The sequence below is a fragment of the Vombatus ursinus genome, unplaced genomic scaffold (assembly GCF_900497805.2).
Source record: "Vombatus ursinus unplaced genomic scaffold, bare-nosed wombat genome assembly UNPS02005659.1, whole genome shotgun sequence".
Taxonomy (NCBI): domain Eukaryota; kingdom Metazoa; phylum Chordata; class Mammalia; order Diprotodontia; family Vombatidae; genus Vombatus; species Vombatus ursinus.
In genome coordinates this window covers 22044974-22066592 of record NW_020945437.1, presented here as the reverse complement: position 1 = coordinate 22066592, position 21619 = coordinate 22044974, and the positions used below count along the sequence as shown (strand labels likewise).

Sequence of the window (21619 nt, the reverse complement as noted above, 5' to 3'; positions counted from 1 at the left end):
AAAACTGCCTGTTCATATCCTTTAACCATTTATCAATTGGGGAATCAGAGTAGTCTTTCCAATACGCTGCTATAATCGTACTACTTGTCTAAAAAAATGCAGTGGGTCCTCGTTGCTGTCTGAAAAAAAGTATAAATTCTTATCGTTGGCACTCGAGAACCTCCTTAGCCTAGCATCACTCTCCCTTTCACTTTTCGTTTTCCAACAAGCTGGCTCTCAAACTCTCGGTGCTGAGGCTTACTTGATGGATGACCTTAGGTAAATCACTTCCCTTCTCTGAGACTCTAACAGACAACCTTTAAATGTTCAGGGAGGTCTTTTCACCTCCCTCCCGTGGTTTGAGTGACAACTGAAAGCAGCATGGGGAGGGGGACGGGGGCGGGGCAGGAGCGCAGTCTCAAGCAAAGGTTGACCAGCTCAACCCCGGGAAGAGCCGAAGTCCCGCCCCCAGGAATGAGCTCCTGGCTGGGCGAGGCCAAATAGCCAGAGTCTTCCAGCCTCGGAGGTTACTCCGGGCGTGCTGAGTCCTGGCCAGACAGCCCAAGGGAGCCGCCCTACCCCTTCCCCCGGGACAGCTGGCTGAGACGACCAGGTCACTGGGGCCACGATGATTTCCTTCGCGCCTCTCTCGGTGCCACTGGAGCGGCGGCTGCAGACTCTAGCTGTGGTTCACTGGATTTTCAGTTTCCTGGTTTTGGGTAAGGAAAGAAGGTAGTTCTGCATGTGCTTGTCCTTCCATGGGAATCTTCCAAGCGCCCCCCTGTCCTTTCCTTTTTCAGGGCCCCTCGGGAGAAGAAAGGGAATGGAGAGGAAGGAGGAGGAGCACAGAAGGGACCAAAACTGACTAGCAATCCGAGGGTCCTTCAGCCTAGCGCCCCTCTTCCCCACCCCTCCTCCCCCGGGGTCCTGGTGCTGAATAGGAATGGAGGGAGAGGAAGAAAGCCCGAGGGGTGAAAGTCACCTTTCGGACGGAGTTCGAGGATTTGACTTCTAATCCTAGGGCTATTTACTACCTATGTGGTCTTGGGCAAAGCCCCTAACCCTCTGGGCTTCCGCTTCTTCAACTGTAAAATGCAGCAGTTAGATTATGAAGGGCGATCTGGGAACGGGAGGGAGCTGGAGGGGAAAGGACTTGTAGCCTGATCCTGGAAGAGAGGAGGGGAGGACGGTCTGGGAAGGGAGCCTGGGAGATCCTCAGACCCATCTGCTTTTCCACGAGAGTGTGGTGGTGATGAAGGGGAGGGGGATGGAAAGGACACGTAGAGGATAAAAGGTAAGTCCGTTTAGTACAGTGCCCCAGGGGTGTGTTCTTGATCCCCGTGGGGTTCACTATTTTATCAGCGCTTTGGTTAGAGGCAGAAGCGGGGTGCTTGTCCAGTGTCTTGAGAGCAGAAAGCTAGCTAGAAGCTAACATGTTGGCTGACAGCCTCTAAAAAAAGTGGATTGAATCTTTTAAAGGTCCCTTTCAACACTACTACTTACTGGCCACGAAATCTTAGTCAAGTTTTGCTAGCTTCGGTTTCCTCCTGTAAAACAGAACAGACACAGCGTTGCCTAAAAGTCACAGTGCCGTTTTAAGATTTGTTAACTTAAAAGGGCACTAGACTTTGGAGACATCCTGGATTTCCCCAGTGTTCCTCATAGGCACGTTCTGTGAGGCTAAAAGAGCAAGGTTCCGGTACTTTGTAAGCCCAATCCATACCCTCCAAGTGAACAATATTCAGCAAATATTTATTAAGCACCTACTGTGTACTGAGCACTCTGCTCAATGATAAGATTTACCATCTACTATGAGCCAATCCCTGTCATTACATCACACTTTCTATGTTACAATTTTTGTACAGTGCAACCTCTGTTGGTTTTGCGCAATGTAATCTCAAGAGTTAACTTCCTGAGAAGGGGATAGCATCCACACCAGGAGCATTATGTAAAGTAGAGGGAGTGTTGGGGCAAAGGTGATATCCAAAGACAGTATTCAAGGGAAAGTTGAGAAGGGAGGGAGGACATTCTGTAAGAGGGATCTCAGGGTTTATATACATAATAAGCTTGGACACCTACCCTCTACCTAGCAGGAAAGGAAGGGTTCTGAGTACAAGGGAGGGAGGAGGAAGCAGTGCCTTCCAGGCACTGGGGATGGCTGGGCCTCAATGGATCCTACTTCAGATAGGAAAGGGTTGCATGATTTGGCGGTGCTCAAACAACTAGTAGATTCAATTAAATTCCACTAACATTTATTACGTGCCTAATTAATATGAGCAGAATACTATGCAGTGCTGGGGATACAAAGACAGAAGTGAAAAACCATCAGCATCACCTTAGAGTTTATATTCTGCTGTGAGAGACACATAACTAACTAAATAAATACACAGTAATTTCGGGGGGGGGGGAGCTCTGACTACTCAGGGAATCAGGAATGGCTTCCTGGTAGGGGTGGCACATAATCTTTGTCGTGAAGGAAATGAGATCTCAACAGGTGGAAGTGAATAGGAAAGACATTTGAGCAATGGGGGAGAATGACCAGACCACCTGAGCCTAGACTGTTGATTTCAGAGCTGACGTTCAAATGCATGTCACCTGACTCCGTCTGTTGTTCTTTCCTCTCTGGCCATACTAAACAAGTAAGATTATAGGTTTAGGTCATAGATTTAGAGCTATGACCCTATAGAATCAACCTGAAAGACCTTTGAATCCAACTCCCTTATTGTATGGATGAAGAAACTGAGGCACAGAACTGTTACATGACTTTCCAAAAGACACTGTTATTAAATGCCTGAGGTGGAATTTGAACCAAAGTTCTAAAACAGTGGTGTTCAATTTAAATAGAAATCTGCGTCACCTTGGACAACACATTAAACTCTGGGACAATACATTAAACATCTGTCATCTGTAAAATAAGAGCCTTCCAGGTCTAAGAGCATGAGTCTGTAAAGTGAGGAGTGATTGAAGGGTGAGAAAGTGGAAGCCCTGAGGGTGGGCTTTTCTTGGAGAGGAAGGATAAGAGATGACAGTTAGGTTAAAGGAAGTCTTGTTTAAGGATAGGGAGAGCCTGAACGTGTTTCTGGGCAGTGGGGAAGAAGTCAGTAGATAGGGAGAGATTGAAGATTAGAGAGAAGGGATTGGGAAAGCAAGTAGAGAGGTTAGCCTTAGCAAAAAGAAGGGAGTAGAGATGGGGATAGTTATAGATATCAAAAGATTTTGAGATGTGGAGAAGGTGAAATGAGGGATCTCATAACAGGAAGGAAGGAAGAAAATATTAAGCATCTACTATGTGCCAGGCAGTGTGCTAAGTGCTTCACAAATATCATCTCATTTGACCCAGATGTCAGCCCTGGCAGTAGGTGTTATTATTACCCCCCTTTTGCATATGAGGAAACTGAGGCAGAGTTTTGTTCTGAATAAAATAGGAGTAGTCAAATGCTGAATAGGGAGGGAAGAGGAACGTGGGGTTTGAAAAGACAGAGGAAAATTGTGAACAGATGTTGTGGGGGAGTTGATAGGAAGGCAATCATAGATGGACGAAAATGTAGAAATAAGGGCTTAGTTGAGGTAAAGAAAAAAAATGAATGTGCAGAGGACCCAGTCTTCATGACCACATGATTTCATCAAGTATCATTCGAAGGTTTAGGATCAGAAATGGAAAAGGTAGATGGTAGGGGAGGCCCATGTTGTGGATTAGCAGGGCTTAACAGTGGATGGTCAAGGAAGTCTAGAGTGAAGGACAAGGAATTTGAGGATAAAGGAAGGTACCTTATTGAACTGGTTAATTATGGACTCAAAAAAGACTGAAGGAAAGAGGACAATCATAATCAATCAATAACAAGTATAAAGAATTAAACAATTCCTACTCCACGAGGCAGCTCAGTGGAACTCTAGGTAGAATGCTAGGCCCAGAGCCAGGAAGACCTGAGTTCAAATCCAGCCTCAGACACTTACTAGCTGTGTGATCCTGAGCAGGTCACTTAACTTCTGTTTGCCTCAGTTTCCTCAGCTGTAAAATGAGATAATAATAACGCCTATCTCTCAGTGTTGTTGTGAGGATCAACAGAGATAATATCTGTAACGTGCTTAGCACAGTGCCCAGCACATAGTAGGCAACTATATAAATGCATATTCCCTTTCCTTCCCCCAACTCACAAAGGGCTTACAATCTAATAGGGGAGATAACATATGCATAGAAACATATGCAAAGCACAAATGTAAAATTAATAAATACAAAATTGTTAAATATAAGGTAATTTGGGAAGAAGAACACTAGCAATTGGGGGAATCAAGAAAGGCTTCATGCAGAAGATATTGCTTGAGATGCGGGAGTTTTTTAACTTAAAAATATTTTAGGAGCAGCTAGGTGGCGAAGTGGACAGAGCTGTGGCCTTGGAATCAGGAGGACCTGAGTTCAAATCCAGCCTCAGACACTTGACACTTACTAGCTGTGTGACCCTGGGCAAGTCACCTCACCCCAATTGCCTCACCAAAAAAGATGCTTTAAAAATAAGTTTTTATTGATGTCTTTTGTTTTTGTTTTACATCATTGTTTTCCCCAGTCTCCCTCCCTCTCTCCTTCTCAAAAAGCCATCCTATCTGACAAATAGCATTTTTTAAAGACAAAAAAAAAAAGAGGAAAAATTCAGCACAACTGACTAACATAATGAAAAAATCTGAAAACATGCCATGTGCATGTGCAACACTTTGGGTCTCCCACCTTGGGCCAGCCCACCCCAAATATCCTCTCATATTTCTTCATTCAGGTCATTTATCTTTATGGGAAATAGGATCTTTATAATTTTGCTACATTCACTTTTACTTTCTTTGTATTTGGTTGTTCATTCTATTTACCTTGTTGTGGTCATTGTGTGTATTGTTTTCTTGGCTCTGCTGACTTTGTGCTAGTTCACGTAGCACCCTGTATTCATCACATTCAGCATTTTTTACAGCACACAAATTGTTTTTTAATTAATGAACATTTATTTTAGAGACTCTGTGAGGTGGAGATAAAAAGGAAGTGAATTCCTGGCTTTGGAGAAGGCTAATGTCAAGGGTCAGAGACAGGAGGAGAAGGTCAGTTTGACTGATCTCAAAGGGCAGGGAGAGGGGTGGTGTCCACTGAGACTGTTAACATAGATCGGGGTCAGGTTGTGTAGGGCTTCAAAAACCAATAACAAGAGTTTATAATTTATGTTAGAGGCAGTAGGAAGCCACTGGAGTGGATAGAATAGGGAAATCACTGTCATATTTGCCATTAAAGACCATGTCTTTGGCAGCCATGTGTAGGATAGATAGGAAATAGGAGTGACACGAGGAAGGAAAAGTTATGAGGAAGCAGAAGAAAGAATCTAGGTGAGAGGTAAGAAGAGAGCCTGAATGGTAGTTGTGAGAGTAAAGAAACTGAGTCAGATGAGAGAGATGTTGTAAAGAAGGAAATGACAAGATGTGACAACTTCTTCAACCCAGGTATGCAGGGTGAGTGAGAAGGAAGAGTCCCAGATAATGCTGAGGTTACTAACCTGGGAGGTGGGAAGGATGATGGTATCTTCAAGAGAAACAGGGAGGTTTGAAGGAAGGGAGGGAATGTTTGGGGGTAACTTAGTGAGTTCAGCTTTGGACAGGTTGGGTTTGAGATATCATCAGGACATTGAATTTGACATGGCCAATGGGCAGTTGATGTGGGACTGAGACTCACTGGAGAGGCTGAGTCTGAATACACACACACACACACACACACACACACACACACACACACACTATATGTGTGTAATATATGTTTCTATATACCTGTATATACACATATGTGTAAGTGTATGTATATATATCATCTTCAAAGAAATGATAGTTTAACTTATGGGCACTGATAAGGTTGCCAAGATCAAGAACATGGAGGGAGAAGAGGGTTTACAATAGAACCTTAAGTACCACTCAGAGTTAAAAGGCGTGTTCTGGAAAATGAGCCAAGAACTGAAAAAGAGTGGACAGGCTAGCGACAATTGAACTAGGAGAGAAATATTTTCACAAAAGCTCAGAGAGGAAAGAGTGTCTAGAAGGAGAGGGTGGTCAATAATGTCAAATGTAGCAGGATTAGATCTGAAAAAAAAAAGATTTGGCAATTAAGAGATAAGGGGTAACTTCAAAAGAGCAGTTTTAATTGAGAGAGGAAGTCAAAAGACAGATTGTAAAGAGCTGAGAAGTGAGTGAGAGGAGAGTAAGTGAAGATGATGAGTGTCTGCATCTTTTTCTAGAAGTTGGGCTGAAAAAGGGAGGAAAGATATAGAATGATAGTTGGAGGGGATGGTAGAGTCCAATGAAGGTTTTGTTTTTGTTTTGTTTTTTTTAAGGACAGGGGCGATTTGGGACATATCTTTGGGCAGTAGGGAAAGAACATGTTGCTAAGGAGAGGTTAAAGATTCATGAGATGAGGGTGAGGATGATTGAAGATTCATTCTATTAGGGAAGATGGGAGAAGATATAATCAAATGCACATGGAAGGAGATTGGCCTTGGTGAGGAGAAGGGCCACTTCTTTGTCAGAAACTGGGAGAAATGAGGAAAGAGTAAGAGATGGTGTCAAAGAGTTTTGAGACGGGGGGCAGCTAGGTGCTGCAGTGGATAGAGCACCGCCCTGGAGTCAGGAGGACCTGAGTTCAAATCCGGCCTCAGATACTTACTAGCTAGCCATGTGATCAAAATTTTAAAAAAGCAAAAAAAAGAAAGAGTTTTGAGATGAAGAGGATGGAAAAGGAGGGAACTCATGTCAAATGGCCTCAACTTTCTCAGTAAAATATGAGTGGGATGATAAGTCAAAGGGAGGCATCAGGAATTACACAGATTGCAGGCTTGGGAGACTTGACGGAAGGTGGTGCCTTGGAAAGAACAAGAAAGTTCAAAAGAGGGGACAGTTTGTGGGAAAGATAATTAGTTCTGTTTTGGGTGTATTGAGTCTTAAATGCTTATGGGACCTCAGTTCAAACTTTCTAATAGATAATTTGGGACTATAGGTCTGGCAAGAGACCAGGTTCAGATATATAGGCTTGGGAATCACTGGAAAGAGATAACAATGGAACACATGGGAGCTGATGAAATCACAAAATAAAGAAAGGAGAAGAGAAGAGAAGAGGACCTTGAAGAGAGCATTGAGGAAATGTCACTCAGGGCACGAAATACAGATGAAAAACTAGCAAAGGAGGCTGAGGAGAAGTAGTCAGCCAAGTAGGAGGAAAATCTAGAATGGAGTGAGAATTTAAGGGGAGAAACAAAGTGGCCCAAAGTGTCAAATGCAGAGAGGTTAAGAAAGCTGAGGCCAGAGATAAGGCAATTAGATTGGACGGTGAAAAGGTTGCTGATAGCTTTGGAGGAAATCTGTTTTAGTTGAGTAATGAGGCAAAGAGCCAGCCTGCAGAAGATTGAGGAGTGAGTAAGGGGAAAGGAGTGGAGGCAGCAAGGGTAGATAGCTTTTTCTGGAAGTTTGGCTGAGAAGCAGAAGGTAGACATAGGATGTTGGCTTGAGGGGATAGTAGGGCCTAGGAAGGTGGTTGGTTTTGTTTCGTTTTGTTTTTTGTTTTGTTTTTTTTTAAGGATAGGGAGACTTGGGTCTATTTGTGAGCAGCTAGGAACCAGTAAATAGGGATCCATTGAAGATTATAGGCAAGGTGGGATTCCCGTGGGGAAAGATGCTGGAAGATACAGGAGAGGAACAAACCTATTGTTATTGTTATTATTATTATTATTATCATTATTATTATTATTATTATTATATCATGCCATCATTTCATTCTACTTTTAAAATCTTCAAAACATAACAAAACCACTCTAGGTTCTCAGCCTAATAAAACTTCTGTGACCCTGGTTCTGAGGGGACACATGCATCATCACCCTGTATCAGAATGTAAAGAGTTTATGTTTTAGTTCTTTCTGATTGTTTTATATTTATGTTTTAGTTCTTTATGTTTAGTTTATGTTTTTAGTTTATGTTAGTTCTTTATGATTGTTTACTCCTGTTTACCTTTTTATGTTTCCCTTGACTCCTGTGTTTGTATTTCAAAGTTTTCTAGTTCTTTTCTCTAGCACTCTTATTTCACTTATTGAATCATTTTTAACTCTTTTTTTTTTAAAAGACACAATTCTTGTGTCATCTCTTCCACAAATTCTAGTTGAACTTAAGTTATGTTTTTTCCTTGTGGCTTTGTTTGTACATGTTTCGAAGTTTTCGTCACCGTAATAGCTCTTTGTAGTGTGATTCTTTTTTTTGTTTGTTTGTTCACTCTTCCAGCCTACTTTCTGACTTTGAACTTTATGTTAGGACCAGGTTCTGCACACTTTTGGAGAGAATGTCTAGGCTGTGCTCCTGTTCTCTTAGGTGCTGCTGTTGCATTCTTAGGAATATTGATTGTTGTGTTATTACAGGATCTCAGGGAGAGCACAGGCTAAAAATCAGCAAGTTTTCAGTGCTCTCAAATTGGTCTGCTCCAGGGCAAAGTCTGACCACTCCCCTCCTGGTCTGAGCTCTGCAAGCTCCAGACTTGGATTGGGAGCAACACACCTGTGGGCTTGTTATTCATTAGAAGTTCCAGCAGACTGCTACTGTACTCAGTCACTGTTAGCCAGCTGGAAAGCTCTCTAGGCTCAGGGTGATAGAACTACAGGCTTCCCTTCCCTGCCCTGGTTATTCCATCTCAGTCTTCAGATTGGGCTGGAGGCTGGAGGTGAGACACTGATCTGCATCTGGGATGACAGTCACACAGCTGCAACTTGATTTTGGATTTGCACCTTGCTCAACACAGGCTGGGGCCTCCTTCTGCACTTCACCCTGGAATGCCAACCCTAACAGGAGGTGTCCTTGGTTTGTGCTTCATCTGTGACCTGTAACTAAGTAGTAAATGAGAGAGCTACCACTTGGCATCTGTTCCTGCAGCATGCATGGTTCCTAGAATCTCTATGCTAGATCTAGAACCTCATCTTACCCTAGAGCACATCCTCAGTCCTCTTTCAGTTGTTGCACTGGAATGTTCTATGTGTTTATTCCTGGCTATAGCCAGTCTTCATTGTCTGTAGATTTCTCTATCTCTATGCCAACCTGGGCTGGAAAAATGACTCACTGTGACTTTTTTTCCCTTGTATTTCCCAATCAGGATCAAGGTTAGTGTGTTTTCTAGATTTGTGTGGAGGAGTTGTGGGGCAAAATTTAGCTGTACTCTTTCCTGCTATTCCGAAACCTTGGCTCCGCTTCCATTGATCTCTTAATTGCCAAATCTGTTGGCCTTTTCTTAATCCTTATCCTTTTGAATCTCTCCACACCATTTGACACTGCTAATCACTCTTTCCTCCTTGACACTCTCTCCTATCTACATTTTCATGATGCTGTTCTCTCCTGGCTCTCTTTCTGCCTGACTACTCCTTTTCAATTTCCTTTGCTAAATCTTCATCCAAGTCACACCCACTAGCATGGTTTTAAGGTGTTATTTTCTTCAGTATTTTTGTGCTTTTTTTTTTTACCAAGCTGTTTCTTTTTTATAATATTCTTGCATCACTCTCATTGCTTTTCCCAAATTTTCCTCTACCACTCATTTGATTTTTAAAAATCACTTATATCTTTTCCAGGAATTCTTGTTGGGCTAATGTGTAATTCACATTTTTTTTCTCTGAGACTTTGCTTTTAGCTGTTTTAACATCATTGTCTTCTTTGAGTTTGTATCAATCTTCCCTATCACCATAGAAGCTTTTTATTATCAGGTTCTTTTTGTTGTTTGATTCTTTTTCTGGCCTGTTTCTTGACTTTTATCTTTATGTTAAAGTTGGGCTCTGTTCTCAGGGTGAGAGTGGGGGGACAGGAACCATCCCAAGCATCAGGCTTTTTTGCAATGTTGTTTTCAGAGCTAGTTTTAGGAGGTTGGAAGCTTCCAGTGCTTCCAAGGTGGTGATCTGAGAAGAGGTGTGGTCACTGCTCCCTTGCAACCAGAAATGATACCACTCCTCAGGGCCTCTGCTCCTTTGGGACTTCAAGCACTCTTTTCCACCCTGGAACTGTGACCTGGAAGTGGGTATAGGTAATGGAGTTGCCGAACAGCACCATGTTCTGAGGCTAGTGCTAATACAGGGGTTCTCCTGTAATCTATTTCTGACCAGTAGCCTGATCCCCTTACCATCTGTGCTTTGAGAGATCTAAAACTGCTGCTGCTACCCCCAAGGCCCATTGTTGGTGTTACTGCTACATGGGTTCCAGGCCAGCCCCCACCCCAGTGTGACAGACCTCTCCTTTTGACCTCCTAAGTTGTCTTGGCTGTTAAAATATCTCACCCTACCTTTTGTTGGTTCTTTTGCTCCAGAATTGAATCTGAGACATTATTTTAAAGTTGTTTGGAAAGGAATGTTGGGAGATCTCAGCTACTTCCTCTACTCTGCCATCTTGGCTCTGTTCCCAGAAGTCCCCATACCTGCTAAACTGATGATAGAAGTCAAGGCTCTTGAGTCCTGAGCCCTTATCTTTTTTATTCTATACTATCTTACTTTGTGATCTCATCAGTTCCCATGGATTCAATGATCATCTCTATGCAGATGATTTCCAGTTGTATATATCAAGTCCTCATCCTGAGCTCCAGTACCACGTCACTAAATGGATTTTGTACATCTTGAACTTGTTGTCCAGTAGGCATTTGTAACTCAGCCAGTCCAAAGCAGAATTTATTCTCTTCCCCTCTAAACTCTCCCCTCACTCAAGCTTCCCTATTATTATCAAGGGCATTACAATGTTCTCAGTCACCTAGGCTTACAGCCTTGGTGCCCCCTCCTCTCACTTATTCAATCTTTTGCCAAATCTTGTTTCTACCCTCACAACCTGGTTCCTCCACTCATCCAGTTCTCACCCTGTTGTAGTATCTTTTGCCTGGACAATAACCTTCTAAGTAACCTTCCTGCCTAGGGAGTTTCTCCCTACTTCCACCAGTCCTCTCCTCAACTGCTACAGTGATTTTCCTAAAGCATAGAACCTTGCCCCTCAATAAATTCCTTCGGCTCCCCCTTACCTTCAGGATCAAATATTAAGTTCTCTGGCACTTAAAGTCCTTTACTATTTTGCCCCTCCCTGCCTTCCCAGTCTTCTTATACTTTACCCCCCTCCACACATTTTGATCCAGCTAGACTGACCTTGATGATCTTCATATTCAACATTCCATCTTCTATCTTTACATTCTATATTTGCCTTTGCGTTGGGTGTGTCCCTGTGCCCATAATTCTCTCCCTCTTCACATCCACCTCATAGTTTCCATGGCTTCCATCAAGCCTCAGTTCATATCCTGCCATCTGCAGGAGGCCTCTCCTGGATTTTCCAGCTGTTAGTGTCTTCTTCTTTAAAATTACCTCCCATCTACTCTTTGTATATCTTGTATGTACCTAATTAGGCATTCTCTTCCTCTACTAGAATGTGAGCCCTTTGAGGGGTTTTCTCTTACCTGTCTTTGCATCCCTAATGTTTAGCAAAGTGCACTGCTCATAGTAAGTGCTTAATAAATGTTTTTTATTTGATTGATTCATCTTAAAAATATGTCTTCCTTAATACCTGAAAAAAAAATGTTTTGTAGTTGTATTCATGTAAGTCCTGAAAGCATCTTACTGGGTGGATTGCCAGATAATTTATATTTCTCTAGTTACTTTGAATGGAATTTCTTCTTCTTTCTCATCCTGCTGAGTTTTCTTAGTTATGTATAGGGAGACTATATTCAAGTGATGTCTTCCAAGGGAAGCTCCCCCAAGTCTGGTTGATAAGACAATCGCACCTTTATGGAGGTTGTTTTTTTTGCTGTTTAGTTGTTTTCAGTCGTGTCTGACTCTTTGTGACTCCATTTGGGGTTTTCTGGCAGAGATACTGGAGGGGTTTGTCCTTTCCTTCTCCAGCTCATTTTATAGATGAGAAAACCGAGGCAAACAGGGTGAAATGACTTGCCCAGAGTCACAGCTAGTAAGCATCTGAAGCCTGATTTGAACTCAGGAAGATGAGTCTTCCTGACTTTGAGAACCAGCACTCTATCCACTGTACCACCTAGCTGCCCCATTATGATGCAGCTTTTTATATTAGGAGGATTATACACGAACATGGATAAGTATTTCACACAATATTACCCAATAACATGCTTAAGAGATGGGTAAGTCAAGTTTTATGTGAGGTCTTCAACTTTGTACAGAAGGCAGTGATTAGCTCTGTCCTCTGTGGCAGGATTTAGATAAAGATAACTGAGGGAAAATCTGAGGTACTGAGGGAGAATATGGGCTCTTGAAGCTTACCAGGGAGGGTAGAAAGAATTACTTGATAGAAAACAATTGTTCTGGGGTAGCTCAGTGGCAGAGTGGAGAGAGCACTGACCCTGGACTCAGGGGGAGTTCAAATGCTAGCTCTGTGACCCTGGGCAAGTCACTTAACCCTGATTGCCTCCCTCCCTTCACCCTCACCCCCCAAAAAGAAAATAATTATACTTACTCTTTTAGCCCACTATAGTGCCTGATACAAGGCTTTGCAGAAAGGAGGCACTGAATTCTTTCACCTAACCACTCGTCCATCCATCTATTCATTCATTTAATTCATTTGGCAAAAATTTATTAAGCACCTAGTATGATCCTGTGTACTATATTATGCACTGAGGGAGATTAAAAAAATTTCTGTATCCATTCATTTAAAAAATTTTCTTTTAAAAAATATATATTTCACCTAACTACATGTTAAAACAATTTTTAGCATTTATTTCTTTTAAAGTTTTGTCCAAATTCTATTACTCTCTCCCTCCCTCAGCCCCTCCCTGAGACAGTAAACAATCAGATATAGGTTATACATATGCAATCATGAAAGAATGAAAGAAAGAAAGTGAAAACTAGCATGCTTCAGTCTGTATTCAAACAATATCAGTCCTTTCTCTGGAGGCAGATAGTAGGCTTCATCATTAGTCCTTTGGGATTGTCTTGTATGATTGTATTGCTGAGAATAGCTAAGTCATTCACAATTCATCATTGAGCAATATTGCTGTCACTGTGTACAATGTTCTCCTGGTTCTGTTCACTTCACTTTGCATCAGTTCATGTAAGTCTTTCCAGGTTTTTCTGAAATCTGCTTGAAATCCTCTTTGTCATTTCTTATAGCACAATAATATTCCATTAAAATAATATACTAAAAATTGTTTAGCCATTCCCTGATCAATGGGCATCCATTAGATTTCTGATCCTTAGCCACCACAAAAAGAGCTGCTATAAATATTTTTTAAATCTCTTTAGTGCCAACTATCAGTGGACAATACAGATGTGACAGAAAATAAATAAGAAATAGACCTTTGCTTGAGATCATCATCTAGTAGGTAAAGCTAAGAAAGAGATACTTGCTTGGATGGATCAGTGATCTCATCAGTGGGTAGAAAGTCCCTCTAACCAGGTAAATCTCATAGCTTTCCTTGGGTGATTTTAGTCCATGCCTTTAAAATCCTCCATTAAATACTGGTGGGCAGGCTGTCTTCACCTAGTTCTTTTTAAAATCTTAAAGGTGTGCATGAAAGCCTTGGACTACTCATCTCTTAACCTTCACTAGCTTCGTGACTGACCCACTTCCTTTGGTGGTCACACATATCCTTGGTGTTGTGCAAACTCCTTAATCTCTCTGAACTTCAGTCCCTACCATCACCACCATCATCTGTATGTAACAGAGGACTGGTCCATGAGGGTTCAGTCCTGGGAGCAGGTGTGTTTGGAGTAGAATGCAGTCCTTAATTCCTCACTCAAACAAAGCCAGAAAAGAAGGGAGGAGAGAAGGAAGAGGAGGAGAGGAGAGGAGGAGAGAGATGGGAAGGGCAGAGAAAGAGACATGGAAGAGAGAAGGGGAGGAGAGGAGGAATGGAGGGGAGGCAGAGAGGCTGGGAGAGATAGAAGGGAGGCAGAGAGAAGACACAGACAGAGAGACTCAGAGGAGGGGAGGGAGGAAAGTGTGGTGGAGGGAGGGACAGAGAGAGATTTGGTCAGTTAGTGCCCTCTAAAAGCATACCCAGTTCCAAATCAGCAACCAATACAAAGTGTGTTTCTTCACCATGCTCTGAAGGGGAGAGCAGGGTCCCTCCATCCCATGCCATCAGGCACTTCCAGAAGCAGGTTCACCAAAGACTCCCTATTAAGGATGAGGGAGTTAGAAGAGTCTTCCAGCTGGTCTCCTTCCAGCTCTGAATCCTGTGTTCTTAGGAATTGACATCAAAGCTGGATTTAAAACTCATTCCCACTATGCCCAAAGGGCTATAAAAATGTGCATGCCCTTTGACCCAGCAAAAGCATTTCTAGGGCTGTATCCCCAAGAGATCATGCAAATGGGAAAAGAACCCACATGTGCAAAAGTATTTGTAGCAGCTCCTTCTGTGGTGGCAAAGAATTGGAAATTGAAGGGATACCCACCAATTGGGGAATAGATGAAGAAGTTATGGTGTATGAATGTAATGAAATACTGTTGTGCTGTTATAAATGATGAGCAGGTGGACTTCAGAAAAACCTGGAAAGACTTGTATGGCCTGATGCTGAGTGAAGTGAGCAGAACCAGGAGAACATTGTACACAGTAACAGTCATGTTGTGTGATGACTAACGTGGATAGACTTAACCCTTCTCAGCAACGTAAGGATCTAAGACATCTCCAAAGGTCTCATGATAGAAAATGCTATCCACATCCAAAGAAAGAACTATGGTGTTTGAATGCAGATCAAAGCATACTATTTGCTATTTTTCTTCTGTTTTGGTTTGTTTTCTTTTTCTTGTGGTTCCTCCTTTTGGTTCTAATTCTTCCTTACAACATCACTAATGTGAAAATATGTTTAATAGGAATGTATATGTATAGCCTATATCAGATTGTATGCCATCTTGGGGAGGGAGGCGGGGAGGGAGGCAGGGAGGGAGGAAGAGAAAAATTTAAAACTCAAAAGCTTATAGAAGTGATTGTTGATAAATCAAAAGAAATTAATAAAAAAAGAAGAAAAAACCTCATTCTCTGATTAACCCTAGCTGTGTTCCTGCCCATTTGATAATCCAGCCTCTACCTTGGAATTTTTTTTCCTTTATATTTATATTTGTGTCTTTCAAAGTGTGGAGCTTGTATGAGGGCTGCTCTAGGCCCATGCATTCATTCACCAGATATTTTCTGAGTGCCTCTGATGAGCCAGGCAACACAATGGAGCAAAGGAGTAAATATAAAGTCACAATCAAAGGACTGAGTAACTAATATGAAACCCTAGGAACATGGAGTGGGAAATATGCTGACAAGATTAACAGAAGACCCGGCTGCATTGGTATCAAGGCGAACACTTTTAAGAAAGGGTCCTTGGTGGTGGGTGAAATATACTGTCAGACACAATTGATGTGTAACTTAGTTTTTCTAAGCTGCTATTCTCTCTTTCTCTCTCTCTTTTCACCCCTTCTCTCTTCTTCTCTCTCTTCTCTGTTCCCCCCTCACTTTTTCTCTCCCTCTCCTCTTCTTCCTCCCCCTCTCCTTCTCTCCCTCTCCACTCCTTCCTTATAAGGGATGAGGTTCTGGGTACAGAAAGGAGGAGTTATATATTTAGAAATTAAGGTGATATAAAAATAAAAGATATGCACAAAAATTTTTAAAAGGAAAGAGACCCTAGAATTCACCTTGTCTAATGCCCTTATTTTGCCAGGGTGGAGGGTGGGGCAACACCGGGTGAGCAGGAGGTACAACAAAGTCCCCAAAAGGATAAAATGATTTGCTCAGGCCCACGCAGCTAATGAGTGGCAGAACCAGGGACTGGAATCAAAGTCCTCTGATGCTAAGCCCAGTGCTCTTTCTACCTCATTATGCTGCTTCAGGATTACCTTAGATCACAGAACATGGAGTGTCAGTGACCCTAGAACATAGAATGTAGATTAGCAGAACTGGAAGGAACCTTTGACTATTGACTATCAGTGTTTGTGGCTTCATACTTATTCTAGTGTACCCTCCCATCCAATGCAGGCGTCTCCTCTCTAACCTCCCTGATGGAGTCATCCAATCTCTGCTTAAAGACCTCCCATGACAGGACACTCATTACCAAAAAAGGCCACCTGACTCATGCTCAGACCACCCTGACCTAAGCATCTGCCTTTGCTGAGCTGGGCACTTGGGCCTGAGCCGCCATGCTGACCGCACTGCATGTCCTCTTCTCCCAGGCGTAGTCTGCACAGTCATCTTCATTGGGCTCCTCTTCACCCGCTTTTGGTTCCTCAGCATCCTCTATTCAGCCTGGTGGTACCTGGACAGAGACACCCCAAGGAAAGGTGGGAGACAGAGCCAGACCATAAAGCAATGGCGTGTGTGGAAGTACCTGGCAGACTACTTTCCTATCTCAGTAAGTAGACTTAATGGGGAGTTGAGAGTGGATGAATTATTGCCTTGGCATGGTAGAAAGAACCTGGAATTCAAAGCAAAAGCAGGAAGGAACCATGGAATATCAGCTTCTGGTCCAAACTAATGGAGGAGAGGAAATGTTGCTATATCCAGTTAGTCAGTCAACATTTATTAAGTACCTACTACGGGCCAGGCACTGTGTTAAGCACTATGAACACAAAAAGAGGCAAAAGACAGTCCCTGCCCTCAAGGAGCTCACATTCAAACCTGAGAGACAACAAACAAACAACTAGGTACAAGCAAGCTATATACTGGATAAATAGGAAGTAAATAAGAGAGGGAAGGCACTAGAATTCAAAGGGGTTGAGAAAGGCTTCCTGTAAAGCTGAATTGTTATTTTTTTCTCTTCTGTTGAGTTTTGTTTCCTTTCTGATGGTTCCTCCTATTGATTTTAATTTCTACTTACAACATCACTAATGTGAAAATATGTTTAATATGAAAGTAAATGTATAGCCTATATCAGATTGTACGCCATTTTGGGGAGGGTGGTGGGGAGGAAGGGGGAGAAAAATTTTAAACTCAAAAGCTTATGGAAGTGATTATTGATAAATCAAAAACAATTAATAAAAAGAATAAAATAAAAAAAACAGGCTTCCTGTAGAAGATGGGATTGTAACTGGGATTTAAAGGAAGCCAGTGGGCAGCAATAAGGAGGCAAAGCATTCCAGGCCTTGGTGACGACCAGAGAATGTGCCCAGAGGAGAGAGAGAGAGAGAGAGAGCGTCTTGTTCGTAGTAGGGAGTAAGGTGTAAGAAGAGTAGAAGTTAGGGGTAGGGTTATGAAGGGCTTTGAATGCCAAACAGAGGGTTTGTATTTGATCCTAGAGGCAATAGGGAGCCATTGGAGTATACTGAATAGGGCAGTGACATAGTTGGACTTGAGCTTTAGGAAAATCACTTTGGTCACTAAATAGGGGATGACTTGGAGTGGAGAAAGACTTGTGACCAGCAGGCCCACCATCACACTACTGCAACAGTGGTGACAGTGTCAGAGGAAAGAAGGGGATGTATTTGATATTATTACAGAAGGGAACTTGATAGGCCATGGCAACAGCTTGGATGGGTGGGGCAGGGGGGATGGTGCAGAATGTGTGAGAGATGGTGAGGAATTCAGGATGACTCCTAGGTTTCAAGTCTCAGGAACTAGGAGGATGGTGTTACCCACTACAGTAATAGGAGAGGTGGAGATGGGGAGGATTTAGGGGGACAGATAATGAGTTCCATTTTGAACATACTGAGTTTAAGATGTCTGCTGGACATCCAATTCAAAATGTCTGAAAGGCAGTTGGAGATGCAAAACTGGAGGGTCAGCAGAGAAATTGGGTTAGGATAGGTAGCTTTGAGAATCAGAAGCGTAGGGATGGTAATTAAATCCAAGGTTGCTGATGAGATCATCAAGAAAAATAACATAGAGGGAGAAGAGAAGAGGGCCCAATACAGAACACTGTGGGACACTTATGGTTAGAGGGTATGCTCTGGATGAGAATCCAGCAAAGGAGATGGAGAAGGAGTGATCAGATAGATAGGAGGCAAACCAGGAGAAAGTGTGGCATCTTGAAAACCTGAAGAGAAGAGGGTATCAAAGAGAAGAGGGTGATCTTCAGCATCAAAGGCTGCAGAGAGGTCTAAGAGAATGAAGACTGAGAAAAGGCCATTGGATTTGGCAACTAAGAGATCATTGATAACTTTGGAGAGAGCAGTTTCAGTGGAATGATAGAGTCAGAAGCCAGATTGTAAGGAATTAAGAAAAGACTGAGAGGAGAGAAAATGGAGGCACCTATTATAGACAGCCTTTTCAAGTTTAGCTACAAAGGGCAGAAGAGATATATGATGATAGTTTTCAAGGATGGAAGGATCAAGTGAGGATTTTTTGACAATAAGGGAGGTAGGAACATGTTTGTAGGCAGTACAGAACCAGCTAAGTGACAGAGTAGGAATGACAGCATAATAAGTAAGAGACGATCTTTTGGGAGGTGGAATGGCATGGGATCAATTGAGGAGTTAGCCTTGGTAAGGACTGAGGCCACTTAATCATGTGAAACAGGGGTGAAGGAGGAGACAGTGGCCAAAGGCATCTGAGTGGCAGGAGATGAAAAAGAGGGGAGAAGAGGGAGTTCATCATAAATGCCCTCGATTTTTCTTCCTGTAAAATATGAGGCAAAGTTCTCAGCTGATAGAACGGGAGAAGGGGGAACCATGGGAGGTTTGATAAAGGATGAAAAAATTTGAAAGAGCCGCTATGGAGAGTGAGGTGATAAGGGAGGTATAGTAGGATTGCCTAGCAATAGTGAGAGCTCAGTTGATATTGTATAACCTAAGCTTTCCTTCCTGAATTCATTCAATAAAATATTCAGTTCATTTAATATACTTTTTTATTCAGTCCTTACTCTGTGCCCTTTCATCGTCCCATCTGATTATTCCTTATCCCTTCTTGACTCCACATACTTTCCACAATCCCCTTGAAGATCATGAATGCCAGAACTGGCTGGCACAGGTCCATGAGACAAATGCCTATCAGTGTTAGGTCCACTAGAGCAATTAGAGAGAAACATGGCAGGGGCAAAGGGCTATCTGGGGGGAGGTGGCATGAGAGGGAGGGAAGGGGAGCACTAGTGGTGAACAAGGTTGGGAGAAGTGAGGACTGAATAGGTATGGGAGGGAGAAGACCTGGGGAGGAGTGAATATGGCTCAGGTTTCACAGAGAGGGCTAGGAGGGAGCAGAGCTGGAGGGATCAAGGGGACTAGAAGGGGGGAGGCCCCATGGAGGATATAGAGACGGAGAGAGAAAGGGGAGGGCAGGGCATTGAGGGCATGGGAGTATTTAGGGCTGGAGAGAAGATTTGCAAAGCACTCTACAAACATTAAAGGACCTTTCAATACTGGAGCTATATACTCTATTCCTCCTGAGTTGTTTCTCCTCAATGCTAAACATCAATTAACAAAACATTCATTAAGCTCATACTATGTGTCAAGCACTTTAATGAGCACTGGGGCTACAAATTAGAATGACTGTCCTTGCCCTCAAGGAGCTTACAATATAATATTGAGGGACAGGGGTGGGTGTATGTGGGGGGTTGGTAGGGTACTACTAGGGGGTACCTGGCCTCGGGGCATGATGTTCTCTGGAGTTGAAACCAAGCAGAGCTGCTGATGGAAAATGGAGTTACTTGGAAGATTCTGAAAGTTCAGAGCCCTCTGTAAAGGAAGGCTTGGGAGGAGTTTATTGCTCTGCCCTCCAATCTATCTATCCATCCATCCATCCAATTGTCTGTCTGTCTGTCTGTCTGTCTATCTATCTATCTATCTAACTGTCCCAAGCAAACTGATTCCACTTTTGGATAGCTTCAACATTAAGAAGTTTTTCTTGACTCCAAGCCTAAATCTGCCTCCTCACAACTCTGACCTGCCATTGTGCTTTTTCCCAGGGAGTACCCAAAGAACCAAGTGTACCTGCCTTATTTCATAATTTCATAAATTAAGTATTAATTCACTTGGCTTCCACTGCTCCTTCCTACTTTTCCTCTTCCTTGTCTAACAGCTCACTTTCATTCTTCTTCCTTCCTTCCTTCCTTTCTTCCTTCCCTTCTTACTTCTTTCATGGGATTGTTTTAAGGGTAGGGGCTCTATCTCCCTCCTAAAACCAAAGATCGTAAAAATCATAGCATTTAGAATTGGAAAGAGCTTTGAGGTCATCTCGTCCAACTTCCCACATTTTACAGATGTGTAAACTGTGGCTCCAAGAATTAACATGACCTGCCTGTCAAGGTCACACAGGTGTGCCCTTTCTGCTCACTCACCCTCCCCCTCAGAGCATCTGGGAATAGACCTAGGGCTGAGTCCACCCACTTCCATCTAAATGATCTGGCCTGTCCCTTTCTCCCAGCCTGGAGACTAGAGGGAAGCCGATTTGTCCCTAGGACATTTCTGAAGTTGGGGGCCATGTAGCTAGGATTTGAACCCAGGCCCCTCTAAATCCAGCAGGGCTCATTCTTTTAGGTGAGGGACCAGGCCTCCATCCTCAGACCAGGACAGGAGCCATGCCTGGGAGCACTTCACTGTTAAAGGGTGGCTAGAAATAAAGATCAGATGACTCTGAGCTGATCCTATAAGGCTTTGGGATCCTGTCTGGACAAATCAAGTTTGCACACAAGGTTCTAGGACATCCTGAGAGCATTCAGAGAAGGTCCGTCACAAAATCACTCCCTGAGCCCAGTTCAGGTAGCAATGAGGGCAGTACTACAGAATGGCCAGCAAGGGGCGGATGTATACTGCATTTAGCTTTACCTGGGACTCCAGTCTCTGGGAGAGCCCTTCGGAGGCTGGTATTGGGGTGCATTTAGGTGGACAAAATCCGGGATTCTTCAGAGAGGGCCCTGAGTTTGACTCTTTTTGTGTAGTGAGATCTCTGTCAATGGAGATCTTCAGAACCTGGGTGATCATTTGTCAGGGATCTTGTAGTTAGGTCTCCTACACAGGTGTAGTTGGACCATATGTCTTTTGAGCCTTCTTCTAACTTCTTCCAACCTTTCTAGGTCTCAGTTTCCCCTGTAAAATGAGGGTGTTGGTCTTGTTTCTTTGCAGGGTATGTGTATGGGGGTGGGGACTATGGGTATGGAGCACTGCGTATAATGTCAGACTTTTTTGATATGTGGGTTAGTGTATTTAAATTAGTTGTTTTTTTCCTCCTCTTTTAAGGGCTTGTTCTCTAGTAGAGGGAGAGGGGATACACTGCGAAATGTAGGTCTTTTAAAAATAAAAGGATATTAATAATATTTTTTAAAGATGGGGTAACCAGATGGCCTCTTACTTACAGTTCTAGTTTTATATGCCTGGGACTTGCTAAGATTAAATGCTCCTGTACTATGATTGGCCAGAGGGAGTTGTTGGGGACTAGTACCTGTGGGAGTTGCACCTTGCAGGTTACTACTGATTTTGTTGAAGCCTAACCCATCAGAAGTCCAGCTAAGGAACTTCCCTTTCCTCTTGTTAAGCAAATTCTGAAGGAATTTGCACTGTCCTATGTAAATGAAAGTCCAAAGTTTCTGACTTCTAGAAGGTAGATAAGATGGAAGAAATGATCTTTGGCCTCAGGAAAGCACACTGAGGATCAGGGTCCTACCCTTGCCCCCAGGGTTAGACTTGAAGCTGCCAGCTATGTTAGGGTTTCCAAGAATGAGATACTTTGATGAAATGGGGGAATGGCTCTGTGTTAGGAGTCAGAAAACCTGGG

General features: G+C 43.0%; 1 protein-coding gene across 1 annotated transcript in view; it reads left to right on the top strand.

The window, feature by feature from the left end:
• Positions 1–488: 488 nt before the first annotated feature.
• The window catches only part of MOGAT2 (monoacylglycerol O-acyltransferase 2), a 38014-nt gene continuing 16883 nt past the window's right edge, over positions 489–21619 (top strand). The window contains exons 1-2 of the mRNA XM_027848273.1: positions 489–698; positions 16153–16331. Of these exons, the coding sequence (XP_027704074.1) occupies positions 608–698; positions 16153–16331 (270 nt within the window). The 5' untranslated portion in view covers positions 489–607. The remainder of the gene's footprint in view (positions 699–16152; positions 16332–21619) is intronic.